At 53.5% G+C, this 23258-nt stretch overlaps 1 protein-coding gene across 1 annotated transcript; it reads left to right on the top strand.

Annotated features, from left to right (window-relative positions):
* The first annotated feature begins 3607 nt into the window (after nt 1-3607).
* On the top strand, nt 3608-5901 carry LOC120684764 (BAG family molecular chaperone regulator 2-like). Its single transcript, XM_039966647.1, has 4 exons — nt 3608-4362; nt 4450-4706; nt 4810-4956; nt 5078-5901. The coding sequence occupies exons 1-4, from the start codon at nt 4107-4109 to the stop codon at nt 5441-5443; spliced, it is 1026 nt and encodes a 341-aa protein (XP_039822581.1). The 5' UTR covers nt 3608-4106; the 3' UTR covers nt 5444-5901.
* The last annotated feature ends 17357 nt before the right edge of the window (nt 5902-23258 follow it).

The following is a 23258-nucleotide window of genomic DNA, read 5'->3' as shown; positions in this document are numbered from 1 at the left end:
GGCCTGCCGGCTGCCGCGCCGCAGCCGCTTCGACCGATTTGGGAACCAGGCCCTGGTGCCACATACGGGCATCGCCACGCATACCTAGGCCGTTGCCAGTGCGTAAACAAAAAAACGTCACATCAAATATTTCGACACATACGTAAAGTACTAAATGAAGTCTATTTATAAAACTTTTTGCATGGATGGGCTGTAAATCGCGAGACGAATCTAATGAGCCTACCTAATCCATGATTTGCAACAGTGATACTACAGTAACCGTCTGCTAATTATGGATTAATTAGCATCATTAGATTCGTCTCGCGATTTACAATCCATCTGTGCAAAAAATTTTATAAATAGACTTCATTTAGTACTTCAAACTAGCAAAATTCTGTCGAAAAAAAATTTGGGCTCTATACAAACACGGCCTAACCTACCTGACTTCTCATCATCATCGGCCATCATGCCGCTACCTAGCTAGCCAGCCGGCCTTTGTTTATCCCGGATCTACACGAATGGGGGGCCTGCCACAGCCCAGCGAGACTGCCGCGCTTTTCATCATACAGCGAAACTACACTACTCGGAGTCTCGGAGGCAGTATCTTTTCGTAGGGGTAACTGACGCTGGTAGGAGCACGTCACGAAAATTCTCCCGGCGATCCGTGCTGATGCAGTGGCATGGCGCTAGCAGCTAGCAGCACCAGCAGAGCAGCTACAGCCTGCTGCTGAGGTCGCTGAGACGCTGACCCGGCTCGATGCCGATCGCGGCGCGTCCCCACCCCGACGCCGGCGGCGAACACTCGGAGGCAAAGGCACAGGCACCAACGAACAGGCACCTTTTGTTCCTGCTGCCGCGCGGTCGCAGCAGACGTGCAGTGTGCGTGAAGCCCTCTTGTTCCTTTTGTTCAGTGAAAGCACCGGCACCGGCACCGGCATTGGGGGCAGGGGGAGAAGAAAGCGAGCGCGATCGAGAAGGGAAAGCGGCACGCAGCCAAGCAGCAGCAGCAGGTTGGTGCGCTGCCGATGCCCCAATCGCCCGCGGCGATGTGGCACGTTCGGCGCCCGCACAGGAGGGCGCGGTTGCTTGGCGGCTAAGGCTCTGTTTGGTTTCAAGTAGCACAATGCATTGTAGTTCACTTTGACCATAAATTAGAGGTATTAAATAAAGGTAATTTACAAAATCAACTCTAGAATCATATGCTACTTCACGGGACGAATCTAATGAGGCCTTTGACAGCATGATTAGACGATGGTACTGTAGCTATACTGTAGCTAATCATAGATTAATTAGGATCATTAGATTCGTCGCGAAAAATTACATCTATCTGTGAAAAAGTTTTGCAAATAAATTTCATTTAATACTTCTGAGGGACCGAAACTGGCGACCAGAGGGGAGTGAATGGGAGCCAAACAAAAATTATCGCAATCTGAAACTCGGCTTAAGATCCAAGTGTGCACCCAACCCTCACTTTTATAGTGTGCAAGGTGTAGTTATAGCAGAGCTATACACCAAGCAAAAACTCTAGAAACAAGCTGCGAAAAGATCGGATCAAGAGCGAAGAATAAGCACCAAAACCAGCACGGTATACTAACACTGGTTAAACCGACGTGTGAAGAAATACTCTACCAGTTCAACCGACGTCACATAGCCGGCAGCAGAGAAGAAGCACTCACCGGTTAAACCGACGTTATGGTTCAAACAGCGTCGGTTCAACCCACGATAGCACACCGGATAAACCGACAAAATCCAAAACGAACACCGGTGCAGTTATCCAGAGAGACCTCAAAATGGACTAATGAACACCGGTTGATCCGACGTGTTCAATTCTAAAATGTCGGTGCAGTTGTCCAGAGGAGCAGCAAAATGAATCCAACAATGCACCGGATGAACCGACGCTATGAATTATCTATACGCCGGTCAAACGAGTTAAGCAGCACGTGAGGAAAGCTGGTGAGGCTTCACCGGTTGAACCGATGCCCGTTGATAGCTAAAGCACCGGTGCAACTGACGAACAGCAGAAAACCCTAATGCATGAACAAACCACTCACCGGTTGATCCGACGCAAAAGAATGAAAGCGTCGGTTCAACCGGCGATAACGAAAAATCCTGCCCGAGCAGAACAGGGTTTTTCCAGTCCGCGGTCTTTGAAAAACTTGACAATTTGATGATCAAATCAAGTCCAAAGGAGCTCAAATTTTGGGGAGATAAAGATGATGACTGCAAGAACACATCCCCAAAAGATTTCAACGAAAGTCCTCACGGATTGAGAGGAATCGAAAGAAATCTGAGCAAAAATGGGGTTTTCTCTAGAACGCAAAAACTTCGATTCGTGGAGACTCGTGATTCCGGAGGTTGTAGCACTAGGCTAGATGGATTAGGATCACTCCAAGGAGTCACGAAGTCATCAAGAAGTAGCCCATCATCTCGTGCTCAAGAATTGACAAAAGAAAAATCAATTTCAACCAAACGAAGCACAAGATGAACGAAAATGAATTGAAATCAAAACCCCGGAGGGCACAAGGAGGGATGGGACTCCTTTCCCGATCAATTCACGTACAAAGTCTTCACAAATCCATGGCTAAAATCTCTAACTCTAGAGAGGAGAGGAAGGGAACCGTGAGGGAGAGAGGGGCGCCAGGGAGAAGGAGAGGTGGCGTGCTGCTCAGGCCAAAAAAAAGAGAGAAAAGAGGGAGAGGGGGTGAGGGGGTTTTTAACCCCAACAACTCTCAACCTAAAAGACTAAACTACCCATAGACTCAATTAAACAGTAGAAAGCCCGTAGGGGCAAAACCGGAAAAAGATACAAGGACCATCCGACGATCGAGGTTCTTTCTTCGAGTCGAAGTCTTCTCCGCGATGCCGCCATGTGGATGAAGCTCCGGTCCGCGGTTTTGGAGGGTCCGCGAAACCCGGGTAGATGGCCGGTTTTGAGAAAATCGCCAAAACTCCACGCGCGGGAAGATTCCCGCGCTCCACACCGTAGCCCTAGACGCCGTTCCCGCCTCGGCCTTCTGACGGCCCTAGACGCCGCCCGACGCCCGTCACCTCCTCGCCCGCAGCGGGGTCCTAGACGCCGTCGACGCCCGTCGCCTCCGTCAGTCCCGAGACCGACGCCCGTGCCTCCACGACCTGGCGTCTTCTACCGCCGTCCGCCTGCTTGGTTTTGTGGCGCAAACTAAGAAACCCGTCTTCCGTCGTCACTTGCGCCCTCGATCCAGGAGTGGACGCCACAGCTACCGCCCGGCATGAGTTCCGGTCCCGGCTGCCCTTCACCGTCGTCCACCGCATGGTCCATCGGCCACAGCACCTCCACGGCAGATCTCCGTCGACACTTGACGCCCGTGTACCTGCAATCCAAAGACCAAGAGCACGATCACACCGCACGGTTGATAATTCACTCATTACTACTAGCAGGATAGAGTACTCAACATTCCTCAACTTCATGCACGGAAGATTTTTTTTTGTGCTAGTAGCACTACTCTAAGCCAAACAGGACCTAACGCCCCCGCCCGCCGGCCGGCAAGCCGCCGGCCGGCAAGCCGTCGTCCCAAGCAACCCCGCTTTCACCCAACCAAACGGTTAAGAAGCGCACGGAACGGAACGAACCCGAACGGAGCCCGGCGAGGCAGAACGAAAAAAAGGCCCGGCGGCGCGACGCCATCGTTCGCACGCCGCGTTTTATCGGTATAAATATTCTGCCGCCGCCCTGTCCCTGAGTTGTACGCGCTGTTTTTTTCCCTCCCTCCCGTTTCCTGCCAGCAGCAGCCCAGCAGTCTCCCTCTCTCATCTTCCTTCCCCACCTCACCTCAGCTCCTAACCTCCCACCTACCTCTCTGCCCGCCCCCGGCCCTGATCCTGATTTCCCCAATTGAGGCCGGGAGGGGAGGGCACCTGCGCTCGCGGCACCTGCGAAACCGTGTCGCCCGCCTCGCCCAGATCCGGCGCCGGCAGCCTCGCCCCTTCCCGCGCCAGGGGCAAAGCAGAGATTTTTTTTTTTTCGGGAGGGAGCCGCGGAGCTCGAGTGCTCGTTCTCGGTTGGTTGCTGCTGCTGCTGCTGCTGCTGAGAGGAGGAGAGTGCGGGAGCCTCTGCACGCGCGCGGGGTGCGTGGGCGTACCATGAGAAGATGATGCGCGCCAGGCCCCGAGGTACATTCGCGGACGCGATGAGGGAGAGCTCCCCTCCCGCCGCTGCTGCTCCGGCGGCGGCGGCGGCGGCGGTGAAGGAGGACGAGTGGGAGGTGCGGCCCGGCGGGATGCTGGTGCAGAAGCGGAGCCCCGACGCGGACGCCCCCGCGGGGGCGCTCGTGTCCACCATCCGCGTCAAGGTCAAGTTCAACGGCGTCTACCACGAGATCTACATCAACGCGCAGGCCTCCTTCGGTAACGCAATGCGATTCGATCGCCGAGCTGCTGCCTTGTTTGCTTGCTCTGAGATGCGGCGTGCTGATTGAGCTGCGGCTGCTGCAGGTGAGCTGAAGAAGATGCTGTCGGCCAAGACGGGGCTGCACCCGGAGGACCAGAAGCTGGTGTACAAGGACAAGGAGCGGGACTCCAAGGCCTTCCTCGACATGGCCGGCGTCAGGGACCGCTCCAAGATGGTGCTGCTCGAGGACCCCGCCGCACAGGCCAAGCGCCTCCTCGAGCAGCGCCGCACCGACAAGGCCGAGCGCGCCGCCAAGTCCATCTCCCGCATCAGCCTCGACGTCGACAAGCTCGCCACCAAGGTACAAGAATCGAGCAGCTGCTTGCTTTAATTCCTGGTTCTAGGCAGCTCACGGTGACCCGGGGCGTCGAATTAGCGCTGAGCTTCCACTCGATTCGGCGCAGGTGTCGGCGCTGGAGACCATCGTGGGCAAGGGCGGCAAGGTGGTGGACGCCGACGTGGTGACCCTCACCGAGGCGCTCATGAACGAGCTGGTCAAGCTGGACTCCATCGCCGCCGACGGCGAGGTCAAGGTGCAGCGGCGAATGCAGGTCAGTGCTCCCACGCCGCACCAATCGATCGCCGCTTCTCGAACGAATTCGCGAACGCCGCCGCCGCCGCCGCCGGAAGCTCAATCCGCTGCCGACACTGACAAATACTATGATGGTGCAGGAGAAGCGGGTGCAGAAGTACGTGGAGACGCTGGACGCCATCCGCGCCAAGAACGCGGCGGGGACGCCCAGGGCCAACGGCAACGGCGCCGCGAACGCGAACGGGCACGCCAAGGCCCGCGCGCCGCACCTCCCGCCGCGCCCGCCGCCCGTGTCGCAGCGGCGGAACTTCCAGCAGCAGCCCGCGCCGGCGGCCGCCGCCGCCGCGGCGCCGCCCACGCAGAGCTGGGAGACGTTCGACCTGCTGTCGTCGGTGCCGTCCACCTCCTCGGCCGGCGTGACCACCACCATGGCGGCCGCGACCACCACGTCGCCGGCGGCCGCCACGGCCTCCCCGATCCCGCGGTTCGACTGGGAGCTCTTCTGAGGGGGGGAGGCCGCGCGTTCCGGTTGGTCGATCAGACGGTACATCCTTTTGTCCATGGATCCTCCCTGCTCCGATCATTAGCGCCATTGTTTCTCCTGTCGATTCTTTCCATTTCTTTTTCCTCTCCCTCTTCTTCTTCTTCTTCCATTTCCTTTCGATTTGTATATCTATATATCTACAAACGAACAGAGACCGACGCCGGCGAGTGTGTTCAGTGAGTCAAGTCCCCGTCCGTTCACAATCCTCCTCCCACTCTTCCTCCTCACGAGGATCGACCGACCACCTATCCATCCATGTTCAGTCACAGCAAAATAAGCGGCGGTCTTCTTATGACGACGACGACGACGACGAAGAGGAAGAAGAATAAATTTTCGTGACAACATGTATACACACATAAATAGCATGTATATTTGGCTCGCTCATACGCTCGTGTATGATTACGATGATTGCTTGGTTTCCGTTCCGGTGCAATTGCTTGTGTAGGGAGGGGAGATTCAGAGTGTCGGAGTAGAGATTTGTTGCGCAGGGCGCAGGCACATCATTGATTGGGGGCTGGGGGCTTGTGTTTCGTGGGCGCCGGGGACAATCATTGCTGCCATCCCGCGTGCCTGCCAGGGCACAGGAGGGGACGGGGTGGCGGGGAGGAAGAAGCTCTCCAGTTGTTGAGTCCAGGCGAGGCGCGGGGCCGCGGCGGGCGCCGGCCGGCCAGTGGGGGTGCGCTGTTGCTCGGCTGATCCGTGCCTGGGTGCGCTCTGCTAGGGCTGCGGCCTCTAGCAAAGCCGTGTGCCGCGTTTGGCGTTTGGCCGGCCCGGCTTGGTTCGGCGGTGGAGCAGGGCGACAGTGTCGATTTGCTGGCTCTGTTCCGGACGAGGGACGGGTCGTCGCTGTCAGCCGTCAAAACTTCCGTTACCGCCCTTGCTGTGGCGGACAAAAGCCACGCGTCGCGTAGCTCATCAGCTTGCTAGGACGACGACGGCGCGGCGAGTCCTCCCAGTTTTCATACGCTCATCGCCTCGGTTGGACCAGCGCAACTACTTTTGGCAAACCAGCATGTGGTCGCGCCCCCTCTCCCGCAGAAAATTGGGCACGTTTACGGTAGGATTTAGCCCGCGACCGCGAGCGGGGGCGGCTCGATCAGGGTGGGTGGGTGCTGGAGTGCGCGCCAGGGCCTCCGCGGATTCCACGCCGCCTCTCGCCACCGGCCGCGGGGCAGGTCGCGCGCGCACCCGATGGGCGATGGATGGACGGCCGGGTCAGGCAGGCGATCCAAGGAAGGAATAGGTCAGGATGCCGCCGCCCACCAGGCGCGCGTCGCGGTTCGCGGATACGTGCTCGGTTGCCGGTGCTCCCACATGACCCGCAGCAGCAACCGAAGGCGAAAAGCTGTGGCGGCCGCGCTCGCCCACATGCCGGCATCCACCAACTCCCCAAGGAGAACACCAAAGCGAGCCCAACTGCCCAAGGGCCCAACCGTCCATGCACGGGGTGCTGCGACTGACACAGAGGCCTCCGCCTCCGCCTCCGCGGGCACTGCACGCACGCACCTTCCCCGGTCCGCGCATGAATACGTAGGCGCTGCGGCCTCGATGACCGCCGCCGCCGCCCGGGGAGGGACAAGCGCCGGTCGGGTAGGGTTGGTCAGGAGCAGTTGCGTCGCGTGGGCGGATGCACGCGTGCCGGGAAGCAGCAGCTTGAGGCAGGGGAGCGGTTGCGCGCTTGGCTAGCTGATCGATCGGGGAGGGGGCTGGACCGGGCTTGGGGCGGCAAGCGTAGGAGCACAGCTGGGACGCTTGTCGTTGGGATACCGGCGGCCGGCAGGGGTGCTGGAGCCGGGAAACACGACGCCCCCCTTGGCCTCGCGAATTATTGGAGAGGGCGCGGGAGGGATTCGGCTGGGCTGGACCGCCTGTCGGAGTAGTAGTTAGTGGGCAGCTCTGTGGGCTTTTTTTAGGTGAACCTGGTGCGGTTACCTCCTGATCTGTACCTTTACTGATGCAGTGCGGTCACTCACATGAGGCGAGACACCGAGCGCGAGGTGACGCGGCGCCATCGGTCGATCCAGCACGGGGGGCTCGCGTCGAGATGGGATTCTGTGGGAATGGGGTGGGTTCGTGGCCAGTGCTGAGTTGCTGACCGTCAGGAGTCGAGTCACGAGTACAGGCGTACTGTACAGCTCTGAGGAGTCTGGGTTCCAGTGATGGTCTGCGCCTCTTGGATCTGCATCGCCTGCACGCCGTGAGGTACTCCTACTTGCTGGCTATCGAAGCGTCTCGCCCAGGCCGAGTCATACATGATTGCAGCAGGTTGCAGAATGGGGGCCTAGCAGCAGTGGTAGGACTCGTCTCCCCCTTTCATTTCCAACATCAAGCTTGCGCTGTCGCGCATCTGCTGTTGCTTGTTGCCCCCTGGCCCTGGTTGCAGCTTTCGGGGGCGAGTGATGAACTGTCGGCCTGGCCCGTCGTTCCTTTCGCTGGGGGACAGTTTGGGGGCAGAGAGGAGCCCAGCCGTCCACCTTTGCTGGTTGCGACTCCTTGTGCAGCAGCTGTGCTGTTTATCCTATTAAAAGTAAGCGCATGTCCGTTCGATGATGGAGCCTGATTGGTTGGATGTCAATTTTTGCCAAGTCAGAATCATGGCAAGCCAATATATTGACTTACCAAAATCAGGGCATGCCAAAGTGTCGGCAAGAAATTTAGATACTCATTTGGTTTAGTGCCAACTAATAGTCTCTTCTCTCTTAAAGCTTTAAAAAATTTCTAATGACTTGTCATGATTTTGATCAAAATGACGAATTTCTAGGCATGAACCAATTGATAGCCAAATTTATTGGCAAATCTAGATTTTGGCATGGCAAAAATTGATAGCAAATCGAGCAGGCCTATGATCCAAGCATCTTTTGGGCGGACCTACTATTGCGCGACAGTAACGGTAAGCCCTGCCCCTTGGGTATACTTGTACACCTGGGCTGGGTAATTGGCTATGGTATTCGAAGCTGCAAGGAATCGAAGCCCACCTATCTACTCCTATGCGTCCATTTGTATTCTGCAACGCAACATCCCTCAATCACTACCTGCCTTTTCCGTTGGGCCTAAAGCGCCCGTAAGCCCAAAAGGCGCCTTTGCTCTCTTCTTCTTCCGCCAGGCCGTTCGTTGGGCCGTAGTAGTGTGCTTCCCGCCTCGTTGGGCCGGAGGCAAGGATACCTGCTGGGCCGGATCTCTATCATCCCGCCATGCTTGCTGCCCGCGCTTTCATCTTTCCTTCCGTGGCGCTTTCCCTCCGCACCCCTTCGTCCCTGACATACTTGTACACCGCATCATCTGCGCTGCGGCGCAGCCCATCGCTTCCGCCCCAAGTGTTCCGTGCACGTTAACATGACGACGACTTGGGGCGCCATTGGCAGCAATCCGACAGCGACAGGTCCATCCAGTAAACCAACCATCCGATCCGATGAACCTGTCCGCCGTCCAGCTACACCCCAGGACCCCTGCCTGCCTCACGAGACGCGACATGTACGCCGCGAATCAGGCGCCAGATCGATCGATCGCCGATCCAGACACGCGCACGGATCGGGAGCATGATGCAGCCCCCCCCTCCTACCTGGCGGGGCCGGTACTTTTACTGTTCTCACTGTTCGCCCCGCGCGCGACATGTCTCGCCCCGCCCGGGGACGTGCTCCAGGACGTACGGTCCGGCGCCGCTGTGTAGCAGCCGTGTCCCGGCCGCGGCCGGGCGATCGGCGCGGCCATGCGGCCCTGGCCGGGGGACACGAGTTATTGACGCCATGGGGCCGGCCGGGCCTGCTGGCTGCCGGCGGCGATCACGCATGGCCGCGCGCGCCGATCCAATTTACATGGAAGGTTTCCATTCAATGCCGGTGGAAGTAGACATCCCAATTCTCAGAATAAATTTGATATTTTAAAATAGATATGTTTGAAATTTTATGCTAACTTTTTTTATATTATCAAGCATATTATTACACATAAGAATAAAATTTTGTATAGATTTTTTATGCATTATTTGCTCCCTACAATTAAAAAGGTGAAAAAACATCTGAATCCGTATCCGATCCATATTCGAATTTTTATATCTATTATTTGAGAATATATATGATAAACTTGAGGTTTAGTTTTTATGAATCTTTACAGGGTCAATGTTAAATACAAAATGTTAAATACAAAGCTTATGTTCCACTCCACATGCGGCCCGGCTCCTCGTTCAGACCGCTCGCGCGTTCCCAGCCACGCCGCTCACACAGAGGCGCACACACGCACACATGCATGTTGACATGACATGCCATGTATTCTCCCCGACACCACACGACATTTTCTTTCTGGCCCATCCCTCTATACCGGACTCTTGCTCACATTATTATTCCTTGTCGCTTCGTATCATTATCATCAAGCAGACATGCTTCCGTCCGGCACAGTGCAGCATGCATCCACCGATTAGTAACATGCAATACCAAAGACTACTGACCAGACCGGGGTGCCGGCTGGCGCAGATGGGCGACTATTTCTTTTCTTCCCTTCAATGAAGCGACGACGACGATCGATCGGAAATACAACGGAAGTTCAGGAAATGAAGGGCAAAAGTTAATTTCCTGTTCGATCGGTACCTTACTTCTCCATCTTGACCAGCTCACCTCCGCCCCCAATCATCCACTCACATGTACTACAGGGTACATATTATTGGAACAGTGTGTCCAGAAGAAATCGGAAGGGGGTGGAACGGATTCAACTGTATGCGTGCTAGCTGCTTCGCCCATGAGGGGGCGCAGCACACAGTAGCCCTAGCTAGGGTTCAGTGGTTGCACCAAACCACTAGCTACTATAGCTACGACACGGATCTCTCGATGTGGTTGTTTTTCTTTCGAAAGACCACGATGCGTGGTCGTTAGGTGCAGATTAAACATCTTAATCTAAAAAACAAAGGTGCAGATTAAACATACAGGTACACAGCAGATGTGTATCGATAGATGTTCATGGCATGCCTCGCGCTCTTCCTGATCGAAGAATCTTTGCCAGCCAGGACCGAGATGAGATGATGAAATGGATGGATGGGAAATCGCCTGCCATATGCATGAGGAATCGATCCATCCATCTCCTTGATGCAAACCGGCAGCCTCCTTCACACGCACGCTTCGAACAATCCAACGCCGCTACTGGTCATCCTCCCTCATGTGCGAATAGGGCGAGTGGAGCCCTCGGGCCTGGGCCGTACGTATCGTGTCGCGACGTGTCGCCTTCGCATTGCTCGGCCTGGAAGCCGGCCTGGTAGCCACCACACCACCGTCTAGTGTGTGTGTGTGTGTGCTGGAGCTAGCGGTTTTGTTTCTTCTTCAGACTTGGGAGCGTTCTAGGCGTCGTCACAGACGTTTGTTGAGTGCAAGCCAGAGCTACTACTAGCTGAAGATAGGCTCGTCGCATGATGAATGTGGGACATGGACAGTAAAATTGACCACTCGGTTCGTTCTTGCGTCTCGGATTGGGCTGCATGCCATGCGATGTGCTAACCGTGACTTTCTCAATTCAGAAAGTCTACTGAGTTTAGGCCGGCCGGAAAGGCATTCGTGATCTGACAGCACGAGCTAGCGCATCAGCATCACGGTGGAGTAAAAGGAAATAGTAGCAGCGTACATTCATCGCACCTGGGGAAAGTCTTTGACAATTCCATAGCAAGTGTGCAAGATGATGCCAGATTTACCTGACTATAACTGCAGAACGATAGATGCTTTACCTATGGCCTTGTTTGGATGCGCGCTAGAATCCTAGCGCTAGAAGAGAATTTTTCCCTCATGAAGGACTGAATGAAGTCTATTTGCAAAATCTTTTTAGGGATTTGTGTAATTTTTCGCGACGAATCTAATGACGGTAATTAATCGACGGTTCGCTACAGTGATGCTACAGTACCATCCTCTAAATCGCGCAGTCAAAGATCTCATTAGATTCTTCAGGGTCACTAGCGCGGGGGTTCTGGAGTTGGTTTTGTAAACTGACTTTATTTGACACCGTAATAAGCGATCAAAGTGTCACTATTCACTAGCGCGCTAAAAAAACCAAACGGGGCCACATATCGTTCAGAGTAGTACCTGCAGATATACAGTGCCTGGTTCAGATTTGTCCACGGCGCATGCATAGATGTTAACATCAGATGGATCCATGGAAGGTGCAGAGCAGTAGGCGGCTAGCTAGGTAGGTCGTCGGCATGACCGATCGTGCTGCTAGGTGACGTACGGAAGATCCGATCCATGGCTCCATGCTACCACCGGCTGTTTGGATAGGCGTGGTGTGTATCGCTCTGCTCCTCACAGATGCATGGCCAGGAACACCACAACGCCACACTATCCTATTCGTAGTCGTAGCTATCATCGCCGGCAAGTGAAGATTGCATGCAATGCATTGCACGCGTCCCCCGCTTGGACGGCGGCAAGCGTGCAATACGGCCCCGGGATCGCAGCAGCATGGGGGGCGCCGTCGGAATGCTGATCCGGACTGGATACTTATCACGCACGATGCGGCTAGCTAAGCCTTGGCCGGCGCGAGACCACGCCGAAACGTGCGATTCAATTCGCCGCGGCGGCTGCGGCAGTGGCGGCCGCATGCGCGTAATGGCCAGGGACAAAGATCGTGTCGTGGCGCAGCGGCCTCCAAGTCTCCGTCCGCGCAGCAACAACCGGAAGCCGATCCAGCCGGCCGGCCTTCTGGCACCCGCTCGACCTCGCAGCTGGCGTTCCGCGCTGCCATCCTGCGGCGCGTCAGTGCGTCCAGGCACGCCCGGCCAATATCCGAGTGGCAGGCACGGTCCATGCACGCAGAGGTATCGGAATGAATGAGTGAGTGAAGGAGGGCACAGTCCTATCCGATTCTTTAATTCCAAATGGGTTTTTGTCAGCTTCGGATAATGCGCCGGCGGCGTCGCAGAAAACTCTATCCTGCGTTGCCGGGCCCGCGGCGCCCCCAGCAGCCAACGTGCCGCTGCGGTTGGGCGCGGCGGAGCAACGCCCCCGGGCACGGCGGGGAAATATTATCCTCCCCCGGGGGCTAGCTAGATTTATGCGCCACTTGCTCCATTGGCGGCGCGCGGATTCCTTCGTTCCGGGCTTCACGGGTGCGGCGCCCGGACACGGGCACGAGCGCGACGTCAGATCAAGACCAGACCAGGCACGCGCACGCACGCGCGCTCCGGCCGGCCAAACCCTGCGCCTGACCGACCGACCGAGGCCGGCGGAGGACGCCGGCCGCCCGGCGGGCGGGCGACCGGCTCCCGGGCGCGCGCGGTGCGCCCATGCGCGGCGTTACGCGCGGGGGCGAGCAGGAAGTCGCACGCGACGACGAGGACGTGCGAGGCCGGTCGAGGTGACGCGCGCCCACATGCCTGCACCTGGGCTGGCCTGGCAGCCCGGGAGCCACTTTCTCTCCGTGCCAATTGCCAAATTAAAGCGCTGGCCGGCCGGGGCCGGGCTGGCGTTCTGACCCGATCCGATCCGATCTCGACGCGCACCGCCGTCTGATTGGCTCGATCGGCTGCCGCGAGGTGCTAGTTACTGCGGCGGCCGCGCGCGGCACGGCAGTCGTCGGCAGGAGCGCGATCGCCGGGCAGGGCAGGGGGGGGACGGCGGGCGGCGGGCGCGGCTGGCGTGCAGCGCGGTGGCCTGGCCTCAGATGTTGGCGTCACGGTGGTTGCGGGCGGTGGACCACGGCTGGCGCCCCGGGCCAGCGGGCTACTAGCTAGCTAGGCGGCTAGCTAGGTAGACTGGTAGAGGTAGAGCTGCTAGGCTTTCGCTCTCGGCGCTGCCCTGTCCCTCTTGCCGCTGCTCACCCACAGCGGCCGGGTCGACCTCCGTGCACACTTGAGACCAGCTAGCTAGCATGCATGCATGCATGATGGCCGCATCTTGTACTGTCTCACTTCAAGTGGGCTGCTGCGCCCGGGCAGGACAGCCGGATCCCTGGTCCTTCCTTCCTGGGAGCCGCGCGCACATTTGACATTTCCTCCGATTCCGATCGCCCCCCGGCCGGTCTAATGGAAATTTAGAAAATCAAATAGAATCCTAATTGGGATACGAGCAATTAATGTCTTGCATAATTGCGACACTGGCCTCTACATGAAGTGAATGAATAATATTTTATGTAGATCTATTATATTACCTGTAGCAACGTACGGGCACTATTTTAGTATACTATAAGAAGACTCTTTGAACCCACACTAATTGTGGAATTGGAATTCTACAATCTAACTTGTGGTCCAAGCACCTATTTATGGTTCAGTTTTTTTTCAATCCGTCAAACATAGATTGTATAATTGCACTTAGCTTGTGAGGCAGCCACCACTCACTAGCTTTTAAAAAGCTATAATGTAGAAGTTAACTTCTACAATTTGAGGTGGATCCAAACAGAGCTTAAACCGGGACTCGATTTCTACTATATATCCGCATAGAATCCGAACTTACGCAGCTCATGAGGTCCAGGCCCCCATATGCCAACCTGTACAAAATACTTATTAGTAATTTTGCTATTACTAATTGGAGGCTCATTTTCAAACCTCCAGTGAAGCCACCTAGGATCCTAGATAGACAATCTAACAAAATAAAGAAATCCTATAAATCCTCACAAAAATTATAAATTAATTCGGCAACTCTAATCATATAGTCATTGGATCTATTATCTTTTTTCTAATAAATTACTCACATTTGCCATTATGAAAATAGACTAAAGTAACCCCTAAATATGTATCTAAATTATCCATCTCCGCCATTATAGAAAATAATCTAAAATAACCCCCTAATATTCATGTAAATTATTCACTTATACCATTATAAAATAATATCAAATAACACCCTAAATTTTATTATATTATCCAATTATATCATAATAAAAAGTTAAAATAAACCATGTATTTATAAAAATTATATTATTATCGTAAAGCGCATCAATATAAAATTCTAAATTATTATTTCTATCATTATTTATGTTATTATTTATATAAAAATACTAACCATAATGTGTGTGTCACCACATATTCATGCATAAGAGAAGAGATAAGAATACCAATTTTCATGTTGTTCAAATAGTTCAAACAAAGTGTTCAATTAAATATCAAACATATATGGAGGTATGACGCAAAATGAGAAAAAATTGTTATTAGTAACTAAATCTATCACATTTATTACAATTACATAATGATAAATATGTATCTTTACAATATTAGATTAGAATATTTAATTAGTTAAAAAGAGCGTGAGATAGATAATTGTTAGATATCTCTAATAACTAGCCCGTGTGGGAGCACGAGTTGATAAACTAATAGCTTTAAAAACAAACATATATTTCCTTTTAGCGTAAACAAAAAAGTTAGTGGTGCCGTCACACACTATCACACGACGAGATTAGCGCTACAGTGCTGCCATGTTGCGCGCGCGCGGTAGGTTGGCCGGGCCGTCGGTCGGGCCAGCAGGAGGCGGTGGGGGGAGCCTAGCTACCTAGCTAGGCTACGCATGAATGTCCTGTACCCCGTCGCCGGTAGGCTGCACGAGCGAGCGTCCGGCACGAGCGCCATGATTGCCGGCCGGCCGGTCGTCGCCCAGCTTGAGGCCCTACTAGCAGCTGATGATCGGCGTTAGGTCCGGGGTGGATGATGATCGATCGGCCGTCAGTCGTCTGTGCAGGGCTGTGCTGAAGTGACAAGACCAAGGAGCCGGAACGATTCCACTACTAGCAACCTGCAATCTAGCGAAAAGCATACGCGTGTAAATCATTGGGGTTTGCACGCCTTAGAGGAGCCGTGGCGCGGGGCTAGATCGGGTCTGGTCTGGTGCGCGTGGCCCCTGGCTACACGGTAGCCAGGCCTCATCCTACGACGTTCCCAAAATCTCCCAGCGTGCAGCCACAGGGAGCACGGCGCGACGGGGTGGGTAGATCTGGACATCGCTGTCGAGAGCAACAGTGCCGGCAGTAGTGCTCCGTCGATGATGTGCTGCCGCACCCAACCGTCGTCGTCGGCATTTCCTGCAGATAAGAAAGGGTCGCACGACCGGTGGCACCGTTGTTTCAGAAAAGTTGGCGATCGGCTCGAGGTTTAGAAAGAAAACGGGATAGATGCTTATTCATCTTGGTCGCTACAACTAGTCAACAGTGTTTTTCTCTCACACCAAATTAGCACCAGCTACCAGTTACTAGCCAGTCAATAGTATTTTTCTCTCACAACAAATCAGCACCAACCACTAGCCACAGCACAACGAACAGAGTAATCGCTGAATATGCAGCACCATGCGGAGATTGCAATGGGATCGCAGGAACAAGGAAGGTAACAGCGTAACACGCACGGGCGCCTGACGTACACGCGCTGCGTCCAGCGAAGTTTTACATTACAGTTGCGAAACGCCCGTGTTCTTTCCGGCCTTCCAAGCCCCCGGGCGGGAGGCGAGCCTGTCTCCTCATCCTTCCTTGTGTCGCAGCGCGCGTGCGCCCTTATCCAAGTCCCTTGGTCACCGGCCTGATGGATGGAGGCCTGTGCACACAGGCTGCGTTTAGTTGCCGAACAATTTCGGCGTGGCTCAAAATTTTTCGGGTTGGGCTGTTTGGAAACTAAATAGCACCAAAAAATTTTCAGCCTAGTACTGTAGAGACAAAAATTACTGTAGCCGGCCCACCCAGGCGGACAAAACTACCCAGCGCAACCCCCCACCCCTCGTCCCTTCGCCCGTCGCCCTCATCCATGTGCTGCATTAAATAGGGGCAAAACAGGAAATTTGTTGCTGCTGTCCCAAAAATGTGTGGGAACTAAACACCACCCAAAAAAGTTGTGTTTAGATTTTTGGAAAAATAGGAGAAAAAGTCAAACCGGACACTGTAGCACACTGTAGTATTTTTTTTGTTTGTGGTAAATATTGTCCTACCATGATCTAACTAGCTCAAAAGATTCGTCTCGCAACGTACATCAAAACTATGCAATTAGTTTTTTTATTTACCTATATTTAGTACTCCATGCATGTGTCATTTGTTATATTTAATGTTTCGATGTGATGGAAATGTGATGGAAAGTTTGGATTTGGGGGGTGGGTTTGGGGCATCTAAACACACCCCAAACCGATTTGGCAGGGGTAACTGAACGCAACAGCCTTTTGGATTTGGGCAAAAAATTTTGCCAACTAAACGCGGCCACAATCCCTATCCTCTTCGCTTGCGTCAGTGCAGTGCTCGCACTTACGTCAAGCTTCTTCAGTCCCCGGTAGAGTCCATCCAGAAACAATTCGGCCTGGATCTCAATCAGGAGCCGGGAAGCAATTCGATCGACGCACGCGACGACTCGAGATAGAAACCTCTCTCTCGATCCGCAGCTATCCGCTTCCTGAATCCCGAGTTCCTGTACCCGCCCGCCCGCTGGCCACTGTAACGCAGTCGCTTTGTCGCCGCATGGTCGTCACTGGCACGCGCGTGTACTTGGGGGCCTGTAACTCGTAAGCTAGCGGCCGGGATCGGAGGAGAAAAATGCCAGCGCGAGCGAGCGAGGAGGAGACGATGATGATGAGGATGATGATTGCGAGGATCGGAAAGGATCCCCATGTGTGCGGCACGGCACTGCTCATCCCGGGGGCCTGCCTGTGCCTGGACCGGGGGGAATTCATTGGGGGTACCTGCAGCTTGGAAGCATTTGGGGGCATTCAATCCGCCCCCATATTCTGTGGGCGCCAGGCCTCCTGGCCATGACAAAGCTCGCTGCTGCTCCACCACCCGCATATATATCCTTATCAGCAGCCGCTGCGCCGCTGTCCGGTTAAAAGTGGCAGTCCCGTCCGGCCAGCCGGTTAACATGGCCGGAGCGGGTCGGGAGGAAGAACCACCTGCCAAATCTGCATCCGGCCAGGGGGCAGCGGCAGCCACATCTCTTTCACTCGCGATGATGAAGGCCAAGACCATTCACATGCACCCCCCCACTCCGTTCCTGAATCCTCTGATCATCATGGCCCTGCACTTTCCGGGGGCCTGACTGCCCGCCGCGCTTCTTCAGTTGATCGGCCGATAGATGCAGTCTCGGTCGCGAAAACACATGCGATGAGCTTGCTATCAGTGGTCGTTGCATCACCGCATCAGGAAACAAGGTGGGGGCCATCAGCCACGGAGGAGGACGCGCAGCGGGCGCGAACAGTTCCGAGAAATGTCTGTCCGATGTCGATCGGTTTGATAACAGAATGGGATCGTCGAACAGCATTGCCCCACGGGAACAGTGCGCTCGTCTCAAGTTGAGTCCTAAGCTAGATCGCCGCGCTCTGCATACTCTGAACTTCGCCGAGCCCGGCCCGGCCTCCGCATAATTCAGCTCGCGACCTAATCGGCAGGAATAGGAAATGCCAAAGGATTGGTCTTTGCGGGATGGGGATAACATATACAAACATGTCAGCTCACAAAGTGATTTCAGTGGACAAGGTGGTCCAGGTCATCTGGCATACATACAGAACAAAGAGCTAATAATCAACCAAATCCTAGTTACTGCGCGGCAGCTAGCCGGATAGAGGTTGATAGGTTACATTATCAATCCAGCCAAGGTGCTACTGTAAAAAAGAAGCCTAATAAGCTGCTAGACGACTGGGAAGAAGACAAACATGGCCTATAAGTTTCTTCAAAAAAAAAAAGCACTGTCGCTTGAGCGAGCAGCTTCTCCCATTGAGATCAGAAAGAAAACTGACGACTTTGTACCGGAGGAGGCACGAGGCTATTACACAAGCAGGCTTTGACCTTCCGGCATCAGATCGCTTTCGATATCCAAATAAATTTGTCTGTCCACCCCTTTTTAAAAACGAAATATGTCTGTCAACTGAATCGATACTACTCAATCTCTTTTTTTTTTAAGAGAAAGCGTCGGTGCTAGTACGAGGTCACGGCGCCGTGACTCACGACCACCTGATCGTATCTCGTTCGAAATCTTCGTTCAGGTAACATCACATGGCGACCGGCTGTGACAGAACCGCTAAATTAAAATTCAAAATTAAGCAAAATGACCATCATTTGAACACATCAGGCACATTTGGCTTAACGGTTTAATTTGACAGCCCTTTCGGAACTGACCTTCCGATCGAAACAAACACCAGTAGTCTCACACGAAGGTGAGCGCAGACAGTACAAACATATCGAGTACATGCAAATACAACTACAATACAGAGTAGAGTGCAATAAGTTTTACAAACCTGGTTTAATTACATAAATAATATACAAGTGCACTTCAGTTTAAAACAAAGTTCGATATAGGAAACCTGACGTCTATAATACATGAAGCGCAGTGTCGAATCACATACTCAGCCCACGGGTGTGTGATTCGGTAACTAATAGGGACTAAGCATCTGGTCCGGCCACCTCGCAACCATCCACGTTAAGCCGGATGAACTTAGCACAACAAGGGCAGAAGTCTATCTCATCCGTACCTGAAATAGTTTGAGCCACAACCCTGAGTATACTAGTACTCCGCAAGACTTACCCGACTATGGGTATACATAGCCCACTATCTAGACATGCACGGCTTTCTGGCTGTGGTTTGTTTTGCGGAAAAGCAATTAAGAATGAGTCCTTACTTTCAATATTTTAGCTCAAGATTAGGAATGAGTACCTATTTTCTACAGTTTGCATTTCTACACCCATCAGTGTGGAAAAACAATTGATTAGGTACAACTATATTGATCATTTCATTCCCTTCCATGTTCTTACTACAATGTGACTCGGACATCAAGGTGCTCATGTCCGAGAGCGACTGACGGCGAATCGATCCGATTTAACCTTGCAAGGTGGACCTAACCAACACGGCACGTATTTGCCACGCCGGACAATACGAACCAACCATTCCCCTCCCCGCCTCGAACTATAGAGCCGCCCCACCTGCATATAGTCAACCGAGCCCTACGAGAGACCACCAAAAGTAAACATATGCATCTCAATTCTCCGCGGCCACTCGACTGCCATAAGGGGTGGGTAGAAGTTCTGTACTTTCGAAACAAGGCAGTACTAGGCTTACCGGTTTCGACTACCTCCTACTCCCGGCATGCAGTTAGTACAATTCAAACATGATCAGCAGGGCCAACAACGGTACGGTCCTCAATCGACACAGACGGGCTAAACAGTTCCCACCCGGTCTCCAAACCCTTTCCTTTCCTCCAAATTCTAATATTCCATAATCAAATCATAAAGACATCCTATATCCGGTGCAAAACCGGATCCTATTTAGTATGGCAGAGCTATCGACTTACACATACTAGTATAAGATTCATGGGAACTTAGGGATCATGCAACTAGGGTTTCAATCAATTCCGAAAAACATAATGCACAAGTAATAAATATATATTGTTTCATAATTTAAATTATTGAGTTATGCACCGCGGCTTGCCTGCGGGCTGCTGCTCAGTGCTAGTGTCCACTAGGCCTTGGGCCGGGTCGTCACGAAACTCCTGCGAGGCTTGCTCCGTCTGCTCCTGTGGCTCCGCGATCACCTCGTTTACGACTTCCTCGTTTGCGGATTCTATATGTATGCATATGAGACAATGAGTAAATGCCAACACGACTTTGTAATTAGAAGATAAACATTAATCAAATTAAAAATTTACATAAAATGACACAGGTATGGTGATAACAGACTCAAATCCCAAGTGCTAGGAACAATTAGATGACCTAAGTATCGAATTAGAGTATAAATAAATAAAAAACATAATCTAAACAGTGGAGACACTTTTAACATGTTTCTCATAATCTTTACAGAATTTACATGTAACACTACTTATCCCTATTTAAACACACTAGTTAAGTACCTACTATAATCATGTACTAAACTATGTATTATGATCATGAAAATTTTACAGTGAACCACTCATACTTAAAGTAAGCTACTGCAAAAATTTCGTAATTTCTGGATGAACAGATTTAGAGAAACTAATTAAGCAAGACTAAACACAATTTAAATTATTGCAGGGGTAAAAAGGTTATTTTGCCAGCATGGATATTTTTCCTCAATAGATCTTATGCTAACAAATCTAACAAAATTTATTTCATATTTTTCCTTGATTTTACATGGATTTACAAGCTACAGCCAAAATTAACCACAAAATAAAAAGAAAACCCTCCTAACTATCCCCCCTGACCAGCGGGCCCCACTGGTCAGTGGGAGGGGCGGCCTGACCAGCCCGGCCACGCACGCCGTGGCGTGCGGCGGTGCGGCAGCAGCGGCCCGGTGGGGCTCGCGCGCGCCCCCAGGCGGCAGGGTGGCCGGCGACGGTGGCGCCCTAGCGGCGGCGCGAAACACGAGAGGCGGCGGCGCAGCTCGTCCCGGCGGCGGCGGGGCCAGGCGGTGGCAGAGCGGCGCGGGGTGAGCGTCAGCACGGCCGGGCAGCTCCGGTGCGCGCGCAAGCGTGGTGTGGGGGCGGCGTTAGCGCGGCCGGCGGCGTACGACGGCGGCAGCGCACGCGGCGGTGCGGAGCAGAGGAACGGCGGCGGCACGGCCGCGTTCCAACCGGGGCGAAGCCAGGCGGCGGCGGCGCGGTGCGAGGCGAGCACCAGCGAGGCTGGACGGCTCTGGTGCGCGCAGTGGCGGGACGTGGGGTGGTGCGGGCGCGGCTCGCCACGTGCGGCGGTGGCAAGCAGCTCGGCCGGCGGTGGCATGGTCGAGAACGCGCGTGGAAACTTGGTGAACATGGAAAAACAAGGAGAGCATAAGCTTCAGTGCATCACCTAGGGGCAATTTGAGCCGTCGAGCGAAGAAAATGATGGGCGGGCGATGGAATTTGACGGCGAGGTGGATTTTGAGCTTACTGGTGACCGACGGCCGCAATACCAACGATTCCCGGTGCACTGGTCGAGGGGGCTCGTGAAGGAGAGGTTGAGGAGGAAGCTAGGGAAGTGGAGGAACTTCTGGTACGGTGGATTTGGGATCTATGGAGAGGAGCTCGCGAATCGGGCCGGCGAACGCAAGCCGCTCAAGCTCTGTCCGTGGCGTCGAGAGGAAGAAGAAGATGAACAAGGAAGTGAGAGAGCCAGAGCTCGAGCTGCGGAGATGGACAGAACGTCCTGGACATCAGAGGCAGCTGGGAAAAGGGGATGAACCGTCCCCAACGGCCGGCGCGTGGCGATGACCCGAGCGACACTCGGTCTCGGTATGGGCAATGACACGACGACGCTCTCTCATTGGCTACAACGTTTCCCAGTACGCCCGCACGTTGAGGATGGCTGGCGCGTGGCCCAGCTCGCCGGGAAAACAGGGAAGACTCCTCCGACGGACAGCGCATGGGGTGGAGGAGCTTCGGGAGGGCTCCTCCCTCCATACCGTGCCCTGTGCTGCACAGGGAGAGTCATGGGAGAGGTAGGGGGTATGACAAGTGGGACCCAGGTGTAAGGTTCAAATTTGGCTAAACTTCATTAAACTTTGGTGAATTCGTATTTTCATTTGAATTTAAAAAATCGGATTGTTACACTGGCCGCCGCCACCACCTTGCCACTTCCATTCTGTTCTTGGCAAGCATCGTCACCGGGGAAACCATTTGACCGGAGAAGCATAATCTTTCGACGATCCGGCCCGGGTCGGCGTTGACCTCCGCTGCTAAGCAGCGTCTAAAACGTGCGTGGAAATGTGGGCGAAGTCTGTTGGTGATATGCCCAAGAGCCCATCATCACAATACGGTTTAAAGGCCCAAGTGGATATTGATCCAAGAGGGATTAGGGTTACTAATGGGCCTATGAGATAGAAGCCCATTAGTACGCCCTATATATATGAGGGAGGGGCTAGGGGGGGCGATGACCTGAGCCGCGCCACCTCCCTAGCCGCCGCCCCTCCCTCTCTCTTGGCCGCCGCCCTTGCCGTGCGTGCGGTGCTAGCACACCGACGCCCGGCGTTTCATCCCCGTACGTGTGGACTCCGTGGAGGCGCTGCTGCGACTGCTGCGCTGATCGGCTGCTGGGATCAAGTACGAGGAGCTCAGTTCGTGGGACGTGATCGACTACTTCCTCTACATCGACGCGTGACTTCTTCCGCTGCGCTGCGCGTCTAGTGGTAACGATCTATGATCTTCTACTCGCAAGTATCTTGGGTTTATGCGGTAGTGATGCTAGCGTAGCCTACCCGTTTCCCTACAGTGGTACCAGAGCCATCTTGCGTAGTTTTTGGTCTGGATCTTTTGCATATAGGTGATATGTTGTTGTAGTAGATTGGATCTATTACTTTTGCACGGTTTGATTAGATCAATTGGTCATAAGGGGTTAAAACTGGAGCGAGTTGATTGCGTGGCATGTGACAAAAGATTAGTTTGTGTTCTTTCTCTGTTATGCATACGACATGTCCCTACCGGCTGGAATCACCATCGGGACTAACTGTGTGCATAGTCAGTAGATTGAATCAACAGATCAAGGTCATGTGTAGATGCAGTCTTCTCAAGTGCAAAGTTTGCACGGTCAAGGTGATTGACCTAGTGAAAATTGAGGCATTATGAATGGCTCGGATTTGAGGTGATGCGATCACTTTGATGAGATTTTCATAGGGATTCCATAGATGCGATCTGTGTAATTCCGTGAGGTGATGCCGTTGCTTTCTCGCTGTAGCGGCTTCCCAAGCGCTACTTTGGTAGAACACGTCGTACGCCTAACTTGTTTTTGCAGGGTGTGATGTGAATGGTATGGCCTCAATGTCATGTGATGATGTATGTGATGATTTGTGCGACCTGCGTGTCGCAAGTTAACACAACCGGGTTGAGGTTGCACCATTATTGTATAACGACCTGCGTGTCGACTTGTGATGTTTGAATCCTCATGTAATTATTTCACTAGCTATTAGATGTAGTAGCTTAGTATCTTTT

This window comes from Panicum virgatum, chromosome 2K, assembly GCF_016808335.1.
Source record: "Panicum virgatum strain AP13 chromosome 2K, P.virgatum_v5, whole genome shotgun sequence".
Classification (NCBI taxonomy): Eukaryota; Viridiplantae; Streptophyta; class Magnoliopsida; order Poales; family Poaceae; genus Panicum; species Panicum virgatum.
Note: the sequence above shows the minus strand (reverse complement) of the source record. Positions and strands in the feature narration are given on the sequence as shown.

What these genes read in the sequence shown, in the direction of transcription:
- LOC120684764 (XM_039966647.1), top strand. Translation starts at nt 4,107, where the DNA reads ATGATGCGCGCCAGGCCCCGAGGTACATTCGCGGACGCGATGAGGGAG. An exon ending in CAACGCGCAGGCCTCCTTCG is followed by an intron (nt 4,363 to 4,449) that starts GTAACGCAATGC and finishes CGGCTGCTGCAG; the next exon opens with GTGAGCTGAAGAAGATGCTG. An exon ending in AGGTGCAGCGGCGAATGCAG is followed by an intron (nt 4,957 to 5,077) that starts GTCAGTGCTCCC and finishes ATGATGGTGCAG; the next exon opens with GAGAAGCGGGTGCAGAAGTA.